General features: G+C 43.5%; 1 protein-coding gene across 2 annotated transcripts in view; it reads right to left on the reverse strand.

Annotated features, from left to right (window-relative positions):
- The window catches only part of BARX2 (BARX homeobox 2), a 64,326-nt gene extending 49,500 nt beyond the window's left edge, over positions 1–14,826 (reverse strand). The window contains exon 1 of one of the 2 annotated variants that reach the window (XM_017667857.3): positions 14,331–14,826. In XM_017667857.3, coding sequence (XP_017523346.1) covers positions 14,331–14,517 — 187 coding nt within the window. In that variant the 5' untranslated portion in view covers positions 14,518–14,826. The remainder of the gene's footprint in view (positions 1–14,330) is intronic. The other variant, XM_017667858.3, reaches the window with a different exon arrangement.
- Positions 14,827–20,177: the final 5,351 nt, after the last annotated feature.

Raw genomic sequence — 20,177 nt, forward strand, 5'->3', positions numbered from 1 at the left:
CTAAACTCCCATGCCTTTCACACGTCACAGGATGACAACAATACCCTGGTCTGTGATGAATCAAAGGAGGTATTTTTGCCTCCGAGAATGACATATGCTGTGGATCAGTAATAACCTTATTTGACAACTGAGGAATGTTGCTTCCAATAGCCTAGTTCAAGAGCCTGCAAACTCTTCCAGTAAGGGGCCAGATAGTAAATATTTTAGGTTTTGTGGGCCATCCCATCTCTGCCAAAACCACTCGCTTCTGCAGCTGAAGCATGAAAGCCACAGTATGTAAACCAGTTTGCATAATGGGCATGGCTGTGCCCCAATAAAACTTTACGGCCATGATATTTGGACTTGGTGTCATTTTCACATGCGTGAATTCTTCTTCTTCTTTTAGTTTCTTTTCTTCCATTTACAAATGTGAAAACCATTCTTAGCCCATGGTAGTACAAAAACAGGTCAAACTGTGTATGATTAGGCTGAGACTGCATGGGTCCCTCATACTAAGTCTTCGCATGTTCTATGCACTTTTATTTTTCCAAGCTTTAAATTAATGCTTTAGCAAAAGCAGACAGTGAGGTACTGAAACATCACAGAATGAGTAAGTGGAGGGCCCAAGAGAGAGTTTTCTGGCAGCATTTCTACTGTGAACTCTGCCCCCACATTGCCTCTTTACATCAAGTACTTGATTTCCTGCATGGCCCTGCATGCATACTATTACTACATTACACTCTAATAATAATGATCTTTTGTGACCCAGGATGATGAAACTCTGAATCATTAATATATATGATAATTAGGCAACATGTGTGGCTGGGCAGGCCATTGCCCAATCAGAAGTCATCGACTACTGTCAGTTATGAGGAACGCCTCTGACAATAAGCACATACTCAAAGGGCAATTTCCAAAGTAAAATATTCCACTCTTCTCATTTTTAAATTTGTTTTTCCTGCTGGGGACAACAAATGCTAAACAAGCGTCTAAGGATTTGTGTTTCAGCAGAGTAACTTTTGTTTCCTTACCCCTGGGGCTCTTCTTCCACCCTTTGCCAACATACTTACTCATCTCCCACCCTCACCCATGCTTGCCTACTCCCCTCCTACCAAATATAAACATGTATACTTTGCTTCTCTGATTCATAGGTTTAACAGAATATTCTCAGCAAGCTGCCAAAGATCTTATCTCCAACTGAGTCCTGTTTCAACAATGGTTCTGAGGAACTTAGGGCACCAAGTTCTCTGCACACATCAGTTCTGCTCCGTGGTAGCCATGATGGCACCACCACATGTCTTGGGCCACCTGCTTCCACTTGGCCTCACCAACCACTGGACCCAGATGATGTCACCAGCGATTGCTTGTAGGAATCATTATAAATAGATGGGTGAAGATACTGCCCCATTCACTGGGGCTTCCCTCACATCATGGAATGGGAGAACTCCTGCTGGAATGAGAAAAAGAGAATTTTTCTCATATTATGCAGGGGATTCTCCAATGAAAGAATTTCATAAGCAGATACTGAACTTGACTTCCTAAGATACCCATAACTCATTGAGAAACACAATTTCAGAAAAAATCCACATAGAACCCTTGTCCATGCAGCCCCTTCCACACAATGGTCACCACTACCACTTAGAATGCTATCATAAACTAGCCCCACCAGCATTTAAAAGCTGTAAAATAAGAGCTTCATTTGGAGCTCCGTCAAAGACCTGATAATATGGTAGGACAATGATTATCCCTACACTGTGACCTTTTTCCACACCACCAACTAGAAAAAATTGAATTATTTTTCTAGTTGAATTATTTTTCCCTCTCAGGACTCTAAAATAAGAGGATCAGAATATTCATATTTAAAAAAAAAAAACCTATCCCTAACTCTACTCTTCAAAGGAGAAAAGAAATTTCACTTGAGAAATTCTGCCCCTTTTCTACAAGTTTTTGAGATACACAGCTGCATGATGTAACATTACCTGAGGGTAATTAATCCTGAGCAATTCTTGTAAAAAACAAAAAGAAAGCACATCTTGTGATGCTGTTGTGGTGACCTGTTTGTACCACTCATTTATGCATTTACAAAACTCTGAGTTCACTTACTTTATAGAACAGAAAGGTGGGGGAAATAAAACACACCTATTCATGAAGACTTGAACTTAAACAGCTCACAGACCACCCAGGTTGCAAGCAGCCTTAAAAGGCAGCTTAGTGCAATGACATAACTCACAAGAATGCCCCAGAATGAAGTAGTTTTTTAAGGACATTTTTCTTGAGTTTAATTCACCACGAATAGTGATCTTTCTCTAAAGGGCTGTGGTTCAGTCAACCAAGATGAGGTTATTATTATAAGATAATTATTTTTAATAGAAGCTATCAATTACTGAGCTCTTATGTGCCAGGAAGTATGTATGCTAAGAGCTTTTTATACATTATCTCATTTAACCTACATGACTAACCCCATTAGGTAGTTAGTATTATCTTCCTTTTATAGATGAGGAAACTGAGTATCAGCAAGGTTTAAAGACTTGCCTAAGGTCACAGAGACAATAAAATGCAAACAAATCCATCCATGAGGATCCCTCCATTAAATGGATTCATATATTTGAGTCATGGCATATAAATTACATCAATCTCATCTTGAAGCTGTTATCTACAGTATAATGGTTCCCAAACCAGAGTTTTCATTACAATCATAGGGTTTTCATTACAATCTCTTTTTTAAAATAGAGATGCCCAGAACCCACCCCAGCCCAACTAGATATAATGTGAAAAAGATCAGTCTCCTATATAGTCAATAATTCTGTAACATCTTTCTACACTGATAGGTAGTAACCACACTAGAGGGGGTGAGGATTTAATAACATGGGTAATTGCTGAACCACTGTGCTGTACATTTGGAACCAAGATAAGATTGTGTATCAATGATACTTCAGTTAAAAAATTAGTCTCTTATTCTTTTAAATGATGCCAAGCAAATGGCTGGACTTTTTTTTCCATCGAATTTAATAATGTGTAGTTCATGAGAAATATTTCAAATCTTACCTCCCAAGGCAACTGGCTAGCATTTAATGATTGAGTGTTTTCTTTTTGGTTTATGATAATATATGAATGAATGAATGAATGAATGAGAATTGCACCTTTGACTCCCGTAGAAGAGCTTTATTCAGAGAACCACACAGCTCTTGGAAGCACAGTGACCCAAGAGCCGTGGGGATGTCACACAGGTAAGGACACTGACATCCAGATGCCATGAGATAAGCTCAGAACCACATAGCTGGACAGCAGCAGGTACACAGTCTCCCAACCACCTCACTTCCTCCAAAGCTCTGCATCTTAGAATTCATCTGGAATCATCCAGAAACCCAAATACTCACAGGAAATGAAAGACTGACTGGCACATGTTAAATGATTATAAATATGTGTAAAGGAGTTGACAGGTTCAAAATAAATTCCCATCAGCAGGCACATTCATTGGACTTTGCTTTATATATAGCATGTGGAAAGGGACAGACTGACTCCTAATTTTCATTTGATTATATAAAGTATGGAGCTTTACAATGAAAGAGGCAGACCTGAGTCCCAGTCTCAACTCTGCCACTTATTCATGTGACCTTGTTACCATTTATTTTTTCTTTTTTATTAAAGTATAGTTAACATACAGTATTATTTGATTTCAGGTGTACAACATAGTGATTTGACAATTATATACATCAGTACAGTCTCTCTATAAGTATAGTTACCATCAGTCAACATACAAGGAAATTACAGTATTATTAGCTATATTCCTTATGCTATACTTTCAGCTCCCTTGTTATCATTTCTTAACTTCCCCAAATTTCACTTTCCTTGCCTGAAAAGCAGTGATAATAACAACTTCATATCGGGTCTCCATTTAGCTTAAGTGCCTTCATGTAGACAGGTACCTGGTGCCTGGCACAGTTACCGTTTATAATTATTGTTATTTCTATTTTGCAGTTCCTAAAAAGTGAAACACTTTCTGTTTATGCAGCTAACTGTTCTAACTGCCAAGACTCAATGTCCCAGTAAAAAAAAAAAGTCAGCACTCCAGTAGAATGATGCTTCGTGTTGTGCTCTCCAGTGAGGATTGAAAAGCATGCTTCTAAGATAACACAGCTGTCTAATGTGCTCAGAGCAATAATGGGTTGTCATGATATCCAGGGATAACAAAATTAACAACTCCTCCCCAAAAATCTCCTCTGGGGTGATGTACCAATTATTTCAATAAATCTTCAGCCATGAAAAAGAAAGGACTTGGATTGAAATTTTCTTAAAATATATTCCTCACTCTTGGTCAGTGAAGCTTATTAAAAGTTATCATAAATCCTAAATTCTCACTTGTCTTTTCCCAAGTCGTTCCAAAGAGAAGATTCAAGGTGGATCTGTCAGATTTGTTGCCAGTGAACAGACTCTTTTGGGCTACAGGAGTAAGTCCCTCCACCTTGTCCCTTAATTATACAGTCACATGGCAGCTCTTTGGAATATCTTTCTTGATATGTTTCCTCCATTCACAGCGTTAAGCTGAGGTGGTCCATATTCTGGCGAATAAGATTTCACTGAAGAGGTCCAGAATGCTGACGGGAATCAGACACAGCGACAGTTTCAGCTCACTCGATTTACCCCAGACATCACGTGCATCTACGTAGGTGAAATAAAATGCAGAAGGACTTGTTCCTGCCACATTAAAGTTTGTTCACTGGCAATAAATCTGATAGATCCACCGTCCTTTCAGTCATGTCCAATTTGGTCACAATCCTCTAGATGTGGTCATTAATTCTTGCTGACCAGCGCTGTACTATCAAACACTAAAGGAAGTACAGTGATACTGGCTATGGGTCACATGGGTGGGGTGTGGGTCCTGGAGTGTTTTGGTTTATTTCCTTCCTGCTTATGTATGTAGCTAGACAAAGAGGGGTAATCTAGACAGGGGACATGCTTTGGCAAACTCTTGACATTACAAACTATTTCATCCACCGTGAGAAGTTCTTTCACTCTGAAGGGACACAGAAAGATAAAGGTCTCAAAGGGCCACATTTTCATCAAAATGTCTTAAGGCAATATTTCTACACTGGAACTATTCTGCAGAGAAAAGAAAGATGTCTTGGCTGAACAAAGTGCCTGCCACCATAGCTGTCACTGTAGAGTGATGTGGTCTGGGTTCACTTCTCCAAACCATAGGATAACCCCTTATGCCTAACAGGCAGCTCTTTGTGCCACTACCATGGAAAGAGTTCTCATCCTTCTTAACAGTCCCTGATACCACACATCAAACAAAGTTTAAAAATTAAATCATGGTTACAGAATATAAAGAGAACTCAGCCAATTTATATGCCAATATCAACATTATTCTTCCATGGTAAGAAGTTACATTTAACATTTTTAGATTCTTTGGTATTCACAGCTGTCCCTAGGCAATTTTTTTAAGTTAAATTATCCACAGCAGTGGACCGCTGGTCAAAAGCCAAGCGTGGTGTATCATACCAGCAAATAATATAAAACCAAGTGCAAAAAAGGCAATTTATTGTGATTTTAAATATAAGTTAAAAGAAGGGGGGAAAAAACTAACAACTCTTGCTTGCATGATTATTGTGTATTTGGAAAAAACAAATACGTCACCAGCAGTTCCTTCCAGGCCTAGTGCCCAGATCAGTGCCCATCTACTCATATGCCAAAGCATTCCTTGGGGGAAGAGCAGTTATCTGGGTGATAAATAAATTTCCATGTAGCCACAGGAGGTAGGCGAGATCCAAAAGCCAATTTCAGAAGCTGCAGTGGTTGTTTCAGTGTGAGGTGTCCACATGTATCTCATTACAAAGTGTCTTTATCTCTTTACAGTGAGACTGCTTACCGGCTCTGCACTTAAAAAACTCCTGTTCCAGGACACAAAACCTATTAAGAAAGCCACCAAAAGTTCCACAAGGTCAAGAGTTTCATGGATATGTTAGGTCCCCCGTACTATCATTTTTCAATGTTTGTATTATAAAAAATTCAGACATACAGAAAACACAAATAATAATGTAATAAACACCTATGTACCCATGACCAAGCTTTGTCAAATCTTAATTATTGGCTCAAAGTACACTGACATTAACTTTAGGCCTTTTCTTTTCCTTAATAAATAAATTATTACACAGGAAAATAAAAACCTGTGGGTAGTTCTCCCCATTCCATGCCCTTGCCTCCCTAAATAATTTACATTTGTATTAGTTTGAATATATAAATTATACAAATGATACCAAACTGTAAGTATCAATCTACAACTGTTTTTTTCTCAGCAACATATTTCTAACACAGATCCATATTCATACAAGTGAATCTGTTCATTCATTTTCATCATATAGAATTTTTATGTATAGAATTTCATTGCATGAATATAGTACATATGATTTTATCCTTTTCTCCTTGAAAGGCAGTTAGATTCTGTTAGATGTTTCACTATCATAAACAATGCTGAGATGATAATTCTGATACACATATCCTTTTGCACACATACAGTAATTTCTCAAAGCATAAACACAGAGCTGAAACTGCTGAGTTGCAGGATATGTGCATATCTGCAGCTTTATTGGGTGTTGCCATTCTGCCCTCCATAGTAAGTGAACCAAAAAATACTCCCACAGTCAGTGTATGACAACATCAAATGCTGTACATCCTTGTCAACTGATACTGCAGATTCTTTCATTTTTGCCTATCTGATGGCTAAGACATGGTAGCACATCTTAATCTGTGTTTTCCTGATTACCAGTGAGGCATGTGTGCTGGCCATCTGGATCTTCATTTCTACAAACTGCCAATTTTTCTACTTGCCTTTTTTCTTATTGCTTTGTAAGAGATCTTTATTTGTACTGTGGCTTTGGGAAAGTTACTAACTTCTCAGCTTCCCATTAGTAAAGTGGAGATAATAATACCTACCCCTTAGGGATGATCTGAAGTTGATCATATAGCACTTGGTCCAGAGCCTAGTGCATGTTAGCACTCCCAAAACAGCCACTATTTAATAAGAAGGTGCAGGGTATAAAGTAGTTCTAGCATTTCTAACAAGTTTGTGGCTCCCTTTGGAGTAAATACTGTAGGGCTCAGGAAAAGGAGTCTCAGCAACTGTCCTTGCCCAGGCTGTTTCCCCATGATATAAAGACGTAATAGCAGGACTCTGCTCTTTATAAGTTAGAGGAATGTGCAGTTGATTCTCCTCAATATTGTTTAAACTAAACACTGAAGTTACACTTCTTTCAATCTAAAGTGACTGTGACCTCAACTGTGAAATATCTGTGATCGACTGTGATCTCAACTGTGAAATATCTGTGATCCTAAATTTCAACAACGGTTAAGTTACAGAGTGAAAAAGAACTCTGGGAAGAGAGGAGTGGGTGGTGGAGGCTACCAAGTTACTCAGTATTAGGCACCTGGCAGGTGTTCCTGGGATGGAAATGCAGCCATAACTTCATGAGATTCCACCAGGTCCAAGACCACTCCATTTCCCCATATGTTATAAACAATCCTTGAATTCAAGAGAAGTAAAAGGCAATCATATCACTTATTCCAAACTTGAGTTTTTTTTACTAATGACCAAGAAGTACACTGATATCACCAAGGTGGCAGGCAACACTTTTCAATACACACTGTGAAAATATTTATCTACCCCAATATCCAGAAGAACGTGTTCCTAAGGACACCTTGGTAACCTAAAAAGATGCAAGGGAAAGGAATCACTTAAGCTTCTCTGTCTGCTTGGACGCTTAACATATTTAGTTTTGTGTTGAGATCCTCCCAGATTGGCTTCTATTTAGTTGCATCTTGACCTTCTTTTGGAGAATGGCCATGCTCATCTTTGTGAACTCTGCCAGGGGAGTAAGAAAGCATAGATAGCTGTCCTCCAAGCCTATCAAGTAGTCCTGACATCAGCTTCAACTGGTGACTGGCAGGGTCCCTTTTCAGATGTACTTGTACACCACCTAAGGTTCAGAATTATCTCCCTCTGTATTCAATTTCAACTGGCACTAATGAAACTAGAGACTTTCCTTAGTGATTAAAGAAACAAGCCCTCTATCCTCCTAGCTTCTTCAGGGCAATCATGTAAGAGTCAACTAACCCAAATATAATTAGACCATCTTCTGATATCTATCTAGATGCACTGCTTTCTTCCTTAAATGTGTGCCAAGTTTCCGCTTTTAAGAAGTTAAATTGCCATATAAAAATGCCCTGGTGATGATGAGTAATTAGACACCGTAATGGAAAATTAACTGTGTTTTTATTTAGAGCATTCATTTCAACAAGACTTCTTTTTCTAATTGTCATTAAGCTGCAATAAAAATAAATTGAATCCTGAGGGTTTGCAAAGGTTTTCTGGCTAAAAAAAAAAAACTCTCTGGAACCACTTATTTTGTGCAAGGTCCTGATCTGAACCCCATTATTAATAAATTCTAATGTCAATTCTAATCTTTACACAACCATTCCAAACTCACAGGCAGCTAAGGCGGAGGCAGACACCCTCGAAGCAGCACAGAGGGCCTTCACCGCATGTGGAGAGCCCGCACCCAAATGGCCTCAGTCCTTTTCTTTTCTCTTTGTCATGCTGCTTCAGAGAAGTATGCCACTTGCAGCAGGGTGGGTCCTGACAGTTTTGTGAGCACCCGGGGACCTTGGGAAATTCTCTGTTGGAAGACAGCCGACCCAGCTGTGAGCATGGCCTTCACCTTTGGTGCCACACTAAAACCACCAACAGCACCAAGCCGAGTGCAAGACAGTATTCCCCACAGGAGAGTGAAAAAACGAGGCGGAAATCACATCTCATCCAAATCCTTGCAGTTCCCTGCTCATATTCCAAAAGGGTTCGTCCACAGGTCTAGCCACAGGACCCGATTCTCTTCACTTAATGGCCAGCAAGGCAGGGGTAGGCCCACAACACCTGCAAAAGCATGTCAGCTTAATACAAACGGGGGAGCCTCAGATCAAGCGGCCTACCTTCTCATCTCTGTTCCTCTTCCTCCCTGACCTCCAAAGTGCACACGACACCTAAAAATGCTTCTGGCTTAACATGTATTCAATTCTCCACAGTGAAGGCTAAATGCTGGGCAGGGCCCACACTCTGCATCTCTTTCCCGAAGGGGCCCAACATGTGCCTAAGTGACATCAACTCAATCCATTCACTCTCCAAGCACTGAAAGAATTTCAGAAGCTACTTTAGTTTTGCCCTGAAGGACACAGGCTACTCACAAGCCTGAATCAGTGGTTCAAGAGTTTCAGAGAAACCCACTTTTTCTTTCTCCCCATTCCTTCCTTTTCTTTCATTTCAATCTCTTTAGAATTTAAACAGATTTTCACAATCCTTACTGCTTTTCCTATAGATTCCTGGGACATAGTAAACCTAACAATCTTCACTTAGATTCCTGAGGTTATGTTAAAACTGGCATCTTTACACTATCCACACCTGTATCAAAAATTCATTTTCAGTCCAGAAGTACAACCCACAATGGACACTAGCAGATAGGCCGCATAAAAGAGCTACTATATACACAATTTCGTTTGTGTTGTATTTAACAAGGTTAATATGACAGTTTTGCTGGTGACAACACCTTTTAGGTAGGGTTCAAAAGAGAAAATTCCAGATGGTCAGCAAAAGTATTAAACTGTCATAATGTTCCCATATCCCAATTCCAAACTGTCTATCATATACTCCTGAAAACAACAAAGAAGGGCTTGGAAGTGGTTCTACAAGTGGTTTAGAGAAATTTTTTAAATATCCCAATGTTAGTCAAGATTTAAAATAAACTTAAAAATAATGGACTCAAGAACAGTACCATCATCAAGCAAGTATAAATATTTGCTGAAGGAAATTTTTGCATTAAATCATACTGAAGATCATAGACATTTGCAGAGGCACTTTAACTTGTGAACTAAATTTCTAATCACTTTCCCACTTGTTACTATAAAAATCAGAACCAGAGAAGCTGCTAATGAACTACTCACTAGTAAAAACTGACTCCTACGGAGCCCCTCAGCCTCTCTGTTTAACAAAGGAGAAAGAAAATTTAAGGAGTGAGAAAATGAAACAGCTTAGGATCCCCAAAGAGCTCAGCATCCAATAGGTTCTGACCCTGCCGACTCGAGTCCGGTATCCTGTGCATCCTCCATTTATTTACCCTTAGAATGGGAACAGGAGAAGCAGTTATGAGTAATTGCTAATAAAAGCCTATTTGCCTCTGGCAGAAATACAGACGCTTGCTGTTAACGATCATTTTCCCAAACCCCAGTCTACACTTCTCCATTAACATTCCAGGGCCCAACTCTCAGGGTTCTCAAGATCCTGTTGGTTTTGATCTCAGAGTAAAAGACTGAGCCGAGATTTGGGGAATCATTGGAGCCAGTTCCGTGAAGCAATAGCCAGCTCCTCAACTCCCAAAGAAGTCATTATACACGTCCACACCTCATTTCGTTTTTCACTGGGATGACACCCAATCTTTGTGATAAAAATGAGCCCAAGGACGCCACCCTAAAGAACTTGTTTCTCTCGGACCCACCAAAGGATAAAATGTTCTCAATGTCACCTCCCAAGATAAACACCTTTCCCCAAGTGCCCCCTTTAATTGGCTGGTTGACTGTCCCTTGGGTGTGACCGCACGGATTTATTCCGGGTGTACAACCAAGTTGGAAAAGTCTTCCTTATCTCTGAGATCTAACAAGAAGGACAGCAGTGTGTGGGGTGGAATGAAACTGTGTTCGATCACTCATGTGACCCTAACACTTTGGAAAAAAGTATCTTCTACTTGGGAGACTGTGATCTCCATGATCCCTTCCAGCTCTGAAACTCAAGGGTCAGCTGTGTGACTGGCCACTGAAGGTCATGGAGAGATAAAAGTAAACCATTCTGCCAGAAATGGGGAAAGAAATAAGACTACACGTTTTAGTGGAATAATTAAAAGTCATATACTGGTTGCACGTGGTAAAATGTCCAAATACCTACATTCATCTCCCCACATATGTAATGTGTAAGTCTTGGTAATTCTAGGTTGTATGTATAGTCATAATAAATTATAAATAACACAGTAGGTTGGTTTCTTAGTACACTCATATGAAAACTCAGGGTAAATTGTTACATCCTTGTTTTTGTGAAACAAGTTACTTACTGTCACCCTGAGAAGCCAGGCTTATTCAAGTGGGTCTTCCACCAAGAAACATTAATCACAACCAGAAAAATAAAACAATGCACTTAAGACTTATATAGAATTTATGATATCATAAACTGTACCTCACTTTTGGCCTTCAATCACTGGCAACGTTCTAATATTAGAAGACATTTTTACTTATTTTTAAATGGTAATATATTTCCATTCCTAGTGGGGATTATTATTTTCAGATCTTAAAATAAGACCATGTTATACACTAAATTAATTCTAAACATATTTTACACCTCACTAATGGTCTGAATAACAAATGTTTTTTCAAATGGAGGATCTCTTCAGACTTAGGTTTTTAAATTTTATTTTAAATTTAATGACAAACATTCCTTTAGTTTGGCTTGAAAGGAAAGGATTTCCTTTCTCAATGTCCATTATATGATGCAGGAGATTTACTGAGAAACTCAAACAAATATACAGATAGTCTTCTAAGACTAAAATTACTTCATTTATAATAAGAAAGGGCATGTTAAACAGTAATTTTTTTAAGATAAGTATTTCATCAAGGTTAGAGTATCTAATAATGAATTACTGTCAGGTGACTATTTGCCTGATGTTTCCATTTCTTAGTTTACCTTAATACATGTTCTTTTGCCTAAGGAGATTCTGTATCATAAATTGACATTTGGATTTCTAAATCTAAGCACGGACGGCTTAATTATGTAGAGGCTTAATAAATGCGGTAGCTTTCTCTCCACCCCTATTTTATGTACTTACTGTGAAGGGTGGTAACTTTTTTTATCCTAGTCTTCATTATTTTACCTAACAAATTTCACTTCTGTTAGTTATTTTAATGTTCAGACAGCAAAACCAAAGGATGAGGAAGTTCAATAATTTTAATTCCAATATATGGCTTTCATTTGATTTGAACTTTTTTTGCATTGGTTCCATCAAAAATGCTAAACATTTCTCTCTATCCAGCAAAAAAGAAAAAAATATATAGTTTCATTAGATTCCAGCAACATACTGCCTTTTTAAAAATTAATAAAACAAGATTAACAAGGTCATCCAAGCTAAGATTTTAAAATCTTGAATATAACTGTTAAAAGCAACAAAAGATACTTTGAAAGTGTGTTATTTGCAAAACCCTTGAGAAGTCACTAATGAGATTAAACATGTAAGGCTTTAAATGTAAACGTAAACCCACTGAAGGTGTATAATCTGAAAGTATGGACTATTGTAGCCAGTTTTTATGGGTTTAATTCCACGGGCAAATCCCAGTTTCTAGATTTTAAATCTCAACTAGAACAAAATCATGATGCATTTTCAAAAGAACAATCTCAAGAAAGCAAGCACGAGAGTGATAGTGTAAGAAAACCATTACTGACAACCACCCTCTCCCACAAACCATCAATGAATTTCAAAAGCACAAGACTGAGCAAAACTTTTAGTACGTGATATATGTGCAATTCACTTTCAACAGTGATCAAACTACAAATGAATCATTTTATTTTCCTCTGATTTATTTCCCATACAAGGTGCAATGAAACACATATCTTACTCAGCCTCAGCTGATGACTGGATAACTGTTTTCTGAGGCTGTTTATTACTCTTTTTCTGGCATGTTTTCTTCTATGAGACAATTCTGTGACTCCTAAAAGCCAGGAAAAGTGACTTTCAAGTCAATGTGCGGGGTGGTCACAAAAATTTTGCCAGCACTACCCTCTATCTAGGTGTTTAAGAGAAGCTATTCTGTTTTGTCCTGGGAACCTGTACTATGCAATGTCTTAGCAGGATGCATTGATATTTGTGATTTAAAACAGGTCCCCTCCTTTTCCTCAAAGGCATTTGAGTTATTTTAGCAAATGATTATGCTCAAACAAGATTCAGCCTACCTCCCCTATCCAATATACCTGCAGACTATTCAACCAAGCATTCACACATGACAGACAAATGTAAAAATATTCACATCGAGGATATCAATTTTGTTTCTAAAATCTCTTATGTTTCTTGTTTCGCATATTTCTTGGTTTTGCAATTCAATCTTACAAGTCTTGATATGAGCTGTCAGGCCCAATTTATTGTACAAAGGTAAAACTGAATATGTAGTATTCATTTTATAACCAAATACATGAAGGAACAACTTGGTTTTAAGAAAATTTTACTGGTTGAATTTACAAACGTATTAACTTATTGTTCTTAACTGATGGAACTGACAGAAAATAGGGGCCTCCAAGATTGTGCACTAGAAGCTTCTGGCTTGAATGTTCCAAAAATATCTTTCAAAAACACTACTAGTTCTTCCCTTTACCTTTTCAATATGACTCTAATTAAATGATTTCATGCCACCCATGCAGCAGACATAACCTCAAAGGTTCTTTTGGTTTGGGAATACCTTTGGTTGAAAGCACAGTCAATAATTTTTTTTTTTTTTTACTATGCCTACATTTCGGTAGCCTAAATCCTTACAAAGCCAGTACACTCTGAAATGTGGAGCTTCTCTTAATGCAAGGTTTAAAAAAATTTTTTTAAATTTATTTTCTACACAAATCTACGTACGACTTGTTCAATGTATTTATAACTGCCTTTTATCTTTCCTATTGGTCTTAACTCTTGTGGAAAGGAAATCGGATTTGAGGGGTGTTTTTATTGTTACCACTGCTGTTTTTAGTCACTTAAAACAAAATGAGGTGACCTTTCAGCCCGCAACATATTTCGGAGCTACTTCCCCAGAGAGAGATCCTGTTAAGTAAAGTTCGGTGAGCTCAGGATTTACTTGTCAAATTCCCAGGGGAGCCCGGAGGAGGTTGGAGAATTTAAACTCAAGGTGAGAAGCAACACCGCTTCCCGAAACAATGATTTAGGCGCTGAATCAGGTCCAGTGTTTGAACTTTCTGACCGAAAACCACGGCGTCTCTGGGAAGGAGGAAGCTTGGCCCTGCGTGCAGGATCGGCAGGCGTGGCGCCCGCTCCCAGGGGCGCGCTGCCTTCGCTGCATTTCCAACCTTGCGATTGACACCTCGCCTGGCCCTCCCCAGGTGGCACACGCCTCGGCAATGCCCGTCGGGAAGGAGTCCAGTCCCCTTGCGCAGGCAAAGGAGAAGCCTCCCCGGGCCCATTCCCCTCGCCCTCCGCTGTGACGACGCAGACGGCAAAGCGCCCTACGCCGGCTCCAAAGCCGCAGCACCCGACCAATGCCCCGGCGCGGCGTCTTACCCGGGCAGGAATGCAGGGGCTTGGGTCGCACGACCAGCGACGGGCACACGGAGTAGAGGGAAAGTTTCTCAAAGTAGTCGCAGGTCTCCTTGGAGAGGATCTCGTCGATCATGAAAGTCTTGTAGCGCCGCCTGGCTGCTTTGAGCTGGCCGGGCGAGCTCAGCCTCAGCTCCGCGTGGCAGTGCATGGTGAGCCGGGCGAGCGCCCGCCAGCCGGGGCCGCGGGGCCTGGCGCGCCGCCGGGGGCCTCCGCCTGAGCAGCCGGGAGGCGGCGGGGCTCAGGAGGCGCGCAGAGGGGAGCGGGCACCCGGCACGCCGGCCGCGCGTCTAGTCCCACCAGCCGATCAGCATCTTCGCCTTGCCTTTTTGGGATAGCGCAGCTGTCAATCAGCGCGCGTTTCCTGCAGCGCCGGGTGCGGAGTAGCGCCGAGGGGCGTCGGCGCCCACCCCGCCCTGCCCGCCTTGCAGCCCGGGTGCGGGCCTGCCCGCCTCGTGCCCGCCGCTCACGCTCGCCTCCTCCCGCCTCTGTCGTCTCGCGCTGCTCTGCCTGCCTCTCTATTTTAAGACACTCGCTCTGGCTCTCCTCCCCGCCCCCCCTCCCGGGACGAGCTCCAGGTGTGTGTGCTGAGTGTGCGCGCTCATGAGTGCGCGCGGTGCGCGCGCCACCCCGCCTTCCCGCCGCGCTTCGGCGGGCTCCTGGCGGTCGCGGCCGCGGCGCACGTCCTCCGCCCCAGTCCCGCCACCTCCCCGGCGCAGTCTCCCACGCCGGCAACCGGGGAGCGGGCACGCTAGGTCTCTTACTAGAACGAAATCGACTCCTCGACGAGACTCCCGAGGCTGTGGGCCACAGAGCCCGCGCCCCCCGAGGACCCGCGTACCTTTCTCCTTCCCCGCGTGGACCCCCGCGGCCGTCTCCCCACGACAGCGGCCTCCCCGCCCGTTCCGCGTCGAGCCAGCCGCTCCGAGGACCCGGCGTGCGCGCCGAAGTTAACCTCCCCATGGATATCACAAATCATAAATAACCCTTGCCCTGACCGTTATCCCAGTAATGAACTGTAAAAATTAAAATATTCACTAAGTGTTTTAAATGCATGCGTTTTTTATATTCTAGCTCCCTGACAAACTTTTCTTGCGTCGCCGGAGGGGCCAGTGCAGCGCGATTCCGGAGCGCCGGCGGCTCTCGGGCAAACATCGCCACTCCCGGCGTCTCCGGGGGCCAGACGCTCCCGGCAGCGCGGCTTTCGCCCGGGTCCCTCCCCACGCTGAGCACCCGCGGGCCCGCGAAGACCCATGTTTGCTGGGTAGTTTGCCGTCTTCTCCCTGGGCTCCTGACCACCGAGTGTGTTCCGCTCATTGTCTACGAACACTCGTTTTTAATTGGAATGGGTGGGAGAGGGGGTCCCCCAAGAGCCTCCGCCCCGGCGACGGCTCCCGCTGCCAGGGTCCCGCCTGCTACCGCGCCCGGCGGTCGGGGGAAACAGCCCGGTGGCGCCGCGTTCCCACGTTTTTGTCTCCGAGCTGGCGCGCGCGGGATCGGAAGGAAAACACATGATTGGGAGACTGTGTGGTTGCGGATGGCCGTCTTCGAGACCGAGTCTGGGGCCGGTGACAACCGTCCCGCTCAGAACCTGGAGTCGGTGCTCCGGTCGCCCCGGGAACAGGCCACCGCGCGCCTGGGCGGGCTGGTCAACTCCCAGGGAAGGGGCACACCTGGAGAACTAATGATCAGACGCTTTGCGAAAAGAGTAATAAACCGAATCAGAGCCTCGAATTAGATGTGGCCCACCATGCGTTTTTGAGGGACTTTATTCCCAAAGTGTCTGTGTCTGACTTGCTCCCCCCTCCACCTCGCCTCTCTGTTAAGGATTTGCGTTTCTTCTCCTCGTCCGAGCAGAGGCAGCCGGGGGGCCCGCGGGAGCCCAGGCCAGGTGTCCCGGCGGCGGCGCGCATCCCGCCGCAAGGCCCGGAGGTCGCCGCGCTGGATGACCGGTCCCCCGCCGCCCGTCCGCTGTCGGGCGCTGGGCGAAGGACCGCGCCCGGCCCAGCCCCGCCGCCGCCGCCGCCACCGAGGGGGTCTGCTGGGCGCGCGGGGAGCAGGACCTGCGGCTCAGCGAGCGCCAAGATCACTCCTGGGTGCGCGGTTATATTTTCCCCGAAGAGTGTGGCGTTGTTGGCTGCCGCGGAGACCCTGAGTGTTTGGGGGGCTTCGGGAGCGCGCGGCGCGGGGCGACCCCAGGGGCAGCGCGGCCGGCCAGGAGACTCCTGCGGTGCGATCGCGACGGGCGCTCCCCACCAGTCCTTCCCGGGCCTGTCTGTGCGCAGCCCGCTTTCCCTCAACCTCTTTCCTCCCCCTCTGGGCTGACTTGCCCCTCTCAGGTTCTTCCCCCCACCCTCCCCTTCCCTCGCCCTCCAATTTCTCCCTTGCCCCCACTGCTCCCCGCACCTTGGTCCTCCTCTCCTCTGCGGAACTTGCCCTTCCTCCCCCTCTGGCTGACTTGCCCCTCTCAGGTTCTTCCCCCCACCCTCCCCTTCCCTCGCCCTCTAATTTCTCCCTTGCCCCCACTGCTCCCCGCACCTTCGTCCTCCTCTCTGCGGAACTTGCCCTTCCCTTTTCTCTCTTCCTCCTTCCCGCATCTTCACCCCATCTTCCATCCGGGTTTTTCTCTTTCTTTACATCTCTCCGTTTCCTTGCTCCTTCCCCTTTTCCTCTCTTCCTTCCCGCTCTTCAAAACCAGATCTGGAGCCGCGCTCTTGTGCCCCCTGCGTCGCGGCTCTGCAGCTCCCAGGCCAGCACAGCGCCGAAGTCCTGCCGCCTGGCTGGGTGGAACGGGCCTGACCTCTGCGGCCTCACCCTCCGTCCCCCTCACTCCTCCCTGCTCCCGCTCGACCATGGGCACAAATGCTCTCACTCTCGGCAGGCAGACCAGCCTTTGATTTGCGGTCAGCAGAGTTTTAAGTAGTTAAAAGAAGGAACACACTTTGATTCAACTGCTTGGATTTTCCATCGTTTGGAAATTCAAAAGAAATCTCAGAGGGGAGATCTGCAGGCACAAGGCCCCAGGTGTAGTGGAGACAGGAGCCTCCAGATCTCAGCTGAGTATAAGCAAAGCTGAGCTTAGTTTTTCATTTATAAAAGGTAATCATAATAACTACTTCAGAAGGTTGGCTTTTCATAATCTATGCCTTTATACAAGCCATTCCCTTTATGGGACTGCCCTCCGCACCCTACTCCCTGCCTCCTTCTCTACCTGGAAATCTAGTTTAAGACCCATCTCAGATGTCACCTCCTCTGTGAAAGTTTCTCTACTCTCCCAGGCTGTTGATTCCTACCTCTATCCCAGTGGCTCCTTTACTGTATTCTCTCTTATATGTAGGTATCACCCACTGGACAATGAACTCCTAGTGTCACCAATATCAGCACAGCACCTGGCACTAGTAGGTTCCCAGTAAAGGTGTCATGAATAAATGAATGCATGAAAGCTGGTATAATTATATAATGTGTGTGAAAGATCCAAGCACATCATGGAACATCAAATCTGAACTTGTACTGAATGTCTTTCTCCTTAAGCCAGTCTTTCCCTCTCTTCTTCCGTGATTTTTTTTTGTTTTTTTTAGCAATGGCATTTACCCCAATTCTCATTTTGCTCCCATCTCCCTCTTTTCACTCCCGTTTTCCTGCTCTCAGACTTTTAAGGGCTTCTGTGGGAGGAAGCACACACCAGCTGTCAATCATGAAGTGGGGCTTCAGTCAGGAATAGTCAGGAGTTTACGTTTCCAACATTAATGAAGTGGCTGGAACAGTAAACATCTGCCAAAGAGACTCAAACCTTTTCCAGCTGCTGGAGAGCCACAGACACTTCCCAGCGTCCTGTGACTGTACCCAGGCAGTGTCTGCCCCTGAACCCAAGAGGACCACCACACAGAGGAACAGACCCATACCCAGCCACGCATGGGCAGGCATGGAAGGGGATAAAAATTCATACCCTCCAGAAGGCTTCAGGAGATGAACCTCCCATCCGGCCCCTGATTCCTGGGAATACAGCCCAGCCAGAAAGAAGGGGACAAGGATACCCTTGCAAAGTTAGGAGGCACTGACAACTAGAAACCAAAGAATCCCCTCTTTCCCATTTCATTTCACATCCAGTGTCTCACCCAACCAGAATGCATAAAATTTAATAAAACAAATGTTTTTTTTAAAGCCTAGGGTTGCCTTTAAATTGCATCTAGGATCTAACCCCAGATGAATGCAGCTTGATTTTTAGTTTATCCTTTTATAATCTTGGTCTATGTGTCCATGCAGATACTCAGAAGCAGCCAGGAAATAAGTCTTACAAGTACACTAATTCATTCCTGACCATCTATTCTCCAAAGGGGGAAGGGGAACGAATACACTTCTTACACCCTAGTAAAGTGTATTTAATAACTTGTGTTTCAGTCGCTAAGTTTTGAAATTGTTTCAGACATGTAAAAGCAAAATAGGGAAAGCCTTGTAAGTTAATATTCCCCTGGGCCCTGGGCCCCAGGCCATGCCAAAACTGCTGTGTGTGGAGCCCAGCACAGCAGCTTTGCAAAACAAGTTAAAGGAGGTGTACCAGGAGGCTAGCTTATTTGTAATGATGATATTAATTTGCTAAAACTGTGCTCATGCATTGAAAAGCATCTTTTTAAGAGAGGGCACAAATGCATTGCACTTGACAGATGGGCTGGGATAGGTTTGAATAGGTCCTTCTATCCTTTCTCAAAACATCTTTCTGGAGGAAAAGTTTAAACTGAAAAAAAAAAATAGTAAGACAAGGGCTGTATCTAAAGAGAACTGAAATTTACATGAGGAGTGAAAATGCAGTAAACCAGCCAAATGTTTCCAAAGTTTTAGAAGCCTGGTATGCAGATTAAAACTGTTTATTTTGCTGATTATTTTCCTTTTTATCTGGTGCCATCCTGACATTAAACAGTCCTATTTCTGCCAATAACTTGTGAGCCTGAATTACCCCCAGTTGATATATCCAGGAAGATAAAATTTATTCTCTCCTGTATTTTGTTATAATGTTGTGAAAACAGATAATGAAGTTTGGAGCATCATTGGTTTTGAGATTTTCTTCTACATGATATCGCTTCACTAATGAGAAAGTTGCAACCAGAGAGAAGATGACGTAGTATGTAATGGCTGTCCAGGGTAAGAGGAAAGAACTTTTGAGCCAGGCAAACCTGGGATCCATCCCCAGCCTAATCACTTAGTAATTTTCCTGATCTCTGTACTTTATCCATAACATGGGGTGATGATAGCCAACTCTGAGGTTTGCTGGAGGGTTCCATGGAAGATTGTGTGCAGGCAAAGACTCATGGAGCCAGTCTGCCTTCTGAACACATGAAAATTCACGAAATACTAATCTTCACACCACATTTCCCTTGAATTCAAATTTTTTTTAAAAAAGCAATTTTCTGTAAGAAAGATTACAAAATAAAACTGCATTTTAAAAAGCATCAGAGCTGCTGCTGTTTAGGGCTGGGCTTTTCTCGGTGTTCAAAATCCAGGATCAACTAAGAATTAAGGAGAGGGAAGGTCAGGCGTAGGTGTACGGGACTATTGTTAACTAAAGGAAATGACCCTGGCCACCAAGAGTCCCTAAGGGGTACTTTACATCTGATACCTACAGGCACGGACGGGGCACATCTGCAGGCGTCAATCACTCTAACCAGCACTTCACAAGAGACTGGCTCATTTATAGTTGCTACAATTTTTTGGTCTGGGAAAAAAAAAATCCATGATCCTGTACCCACTGGGTGACATCTCATCCAAATCACGTCATAAAATATTTTTATTCTCTCCTTTGCCTCAAGCAGGCCTCGG

The sequence above is a fragment of the Manis javanica genome, chromosome 6 (genome assembly GCF_040802235.1).
Source record: "Manis javanica isolate MJ-LG chromosome 6, MJ_LKY, whole genome shotgun sequence".
NCBI classification, from domain to species: Eukaryota; Metazoa; Chordata; class Mammalia; order Pholidota; family Manidae; genus Manis; species Manis javanica.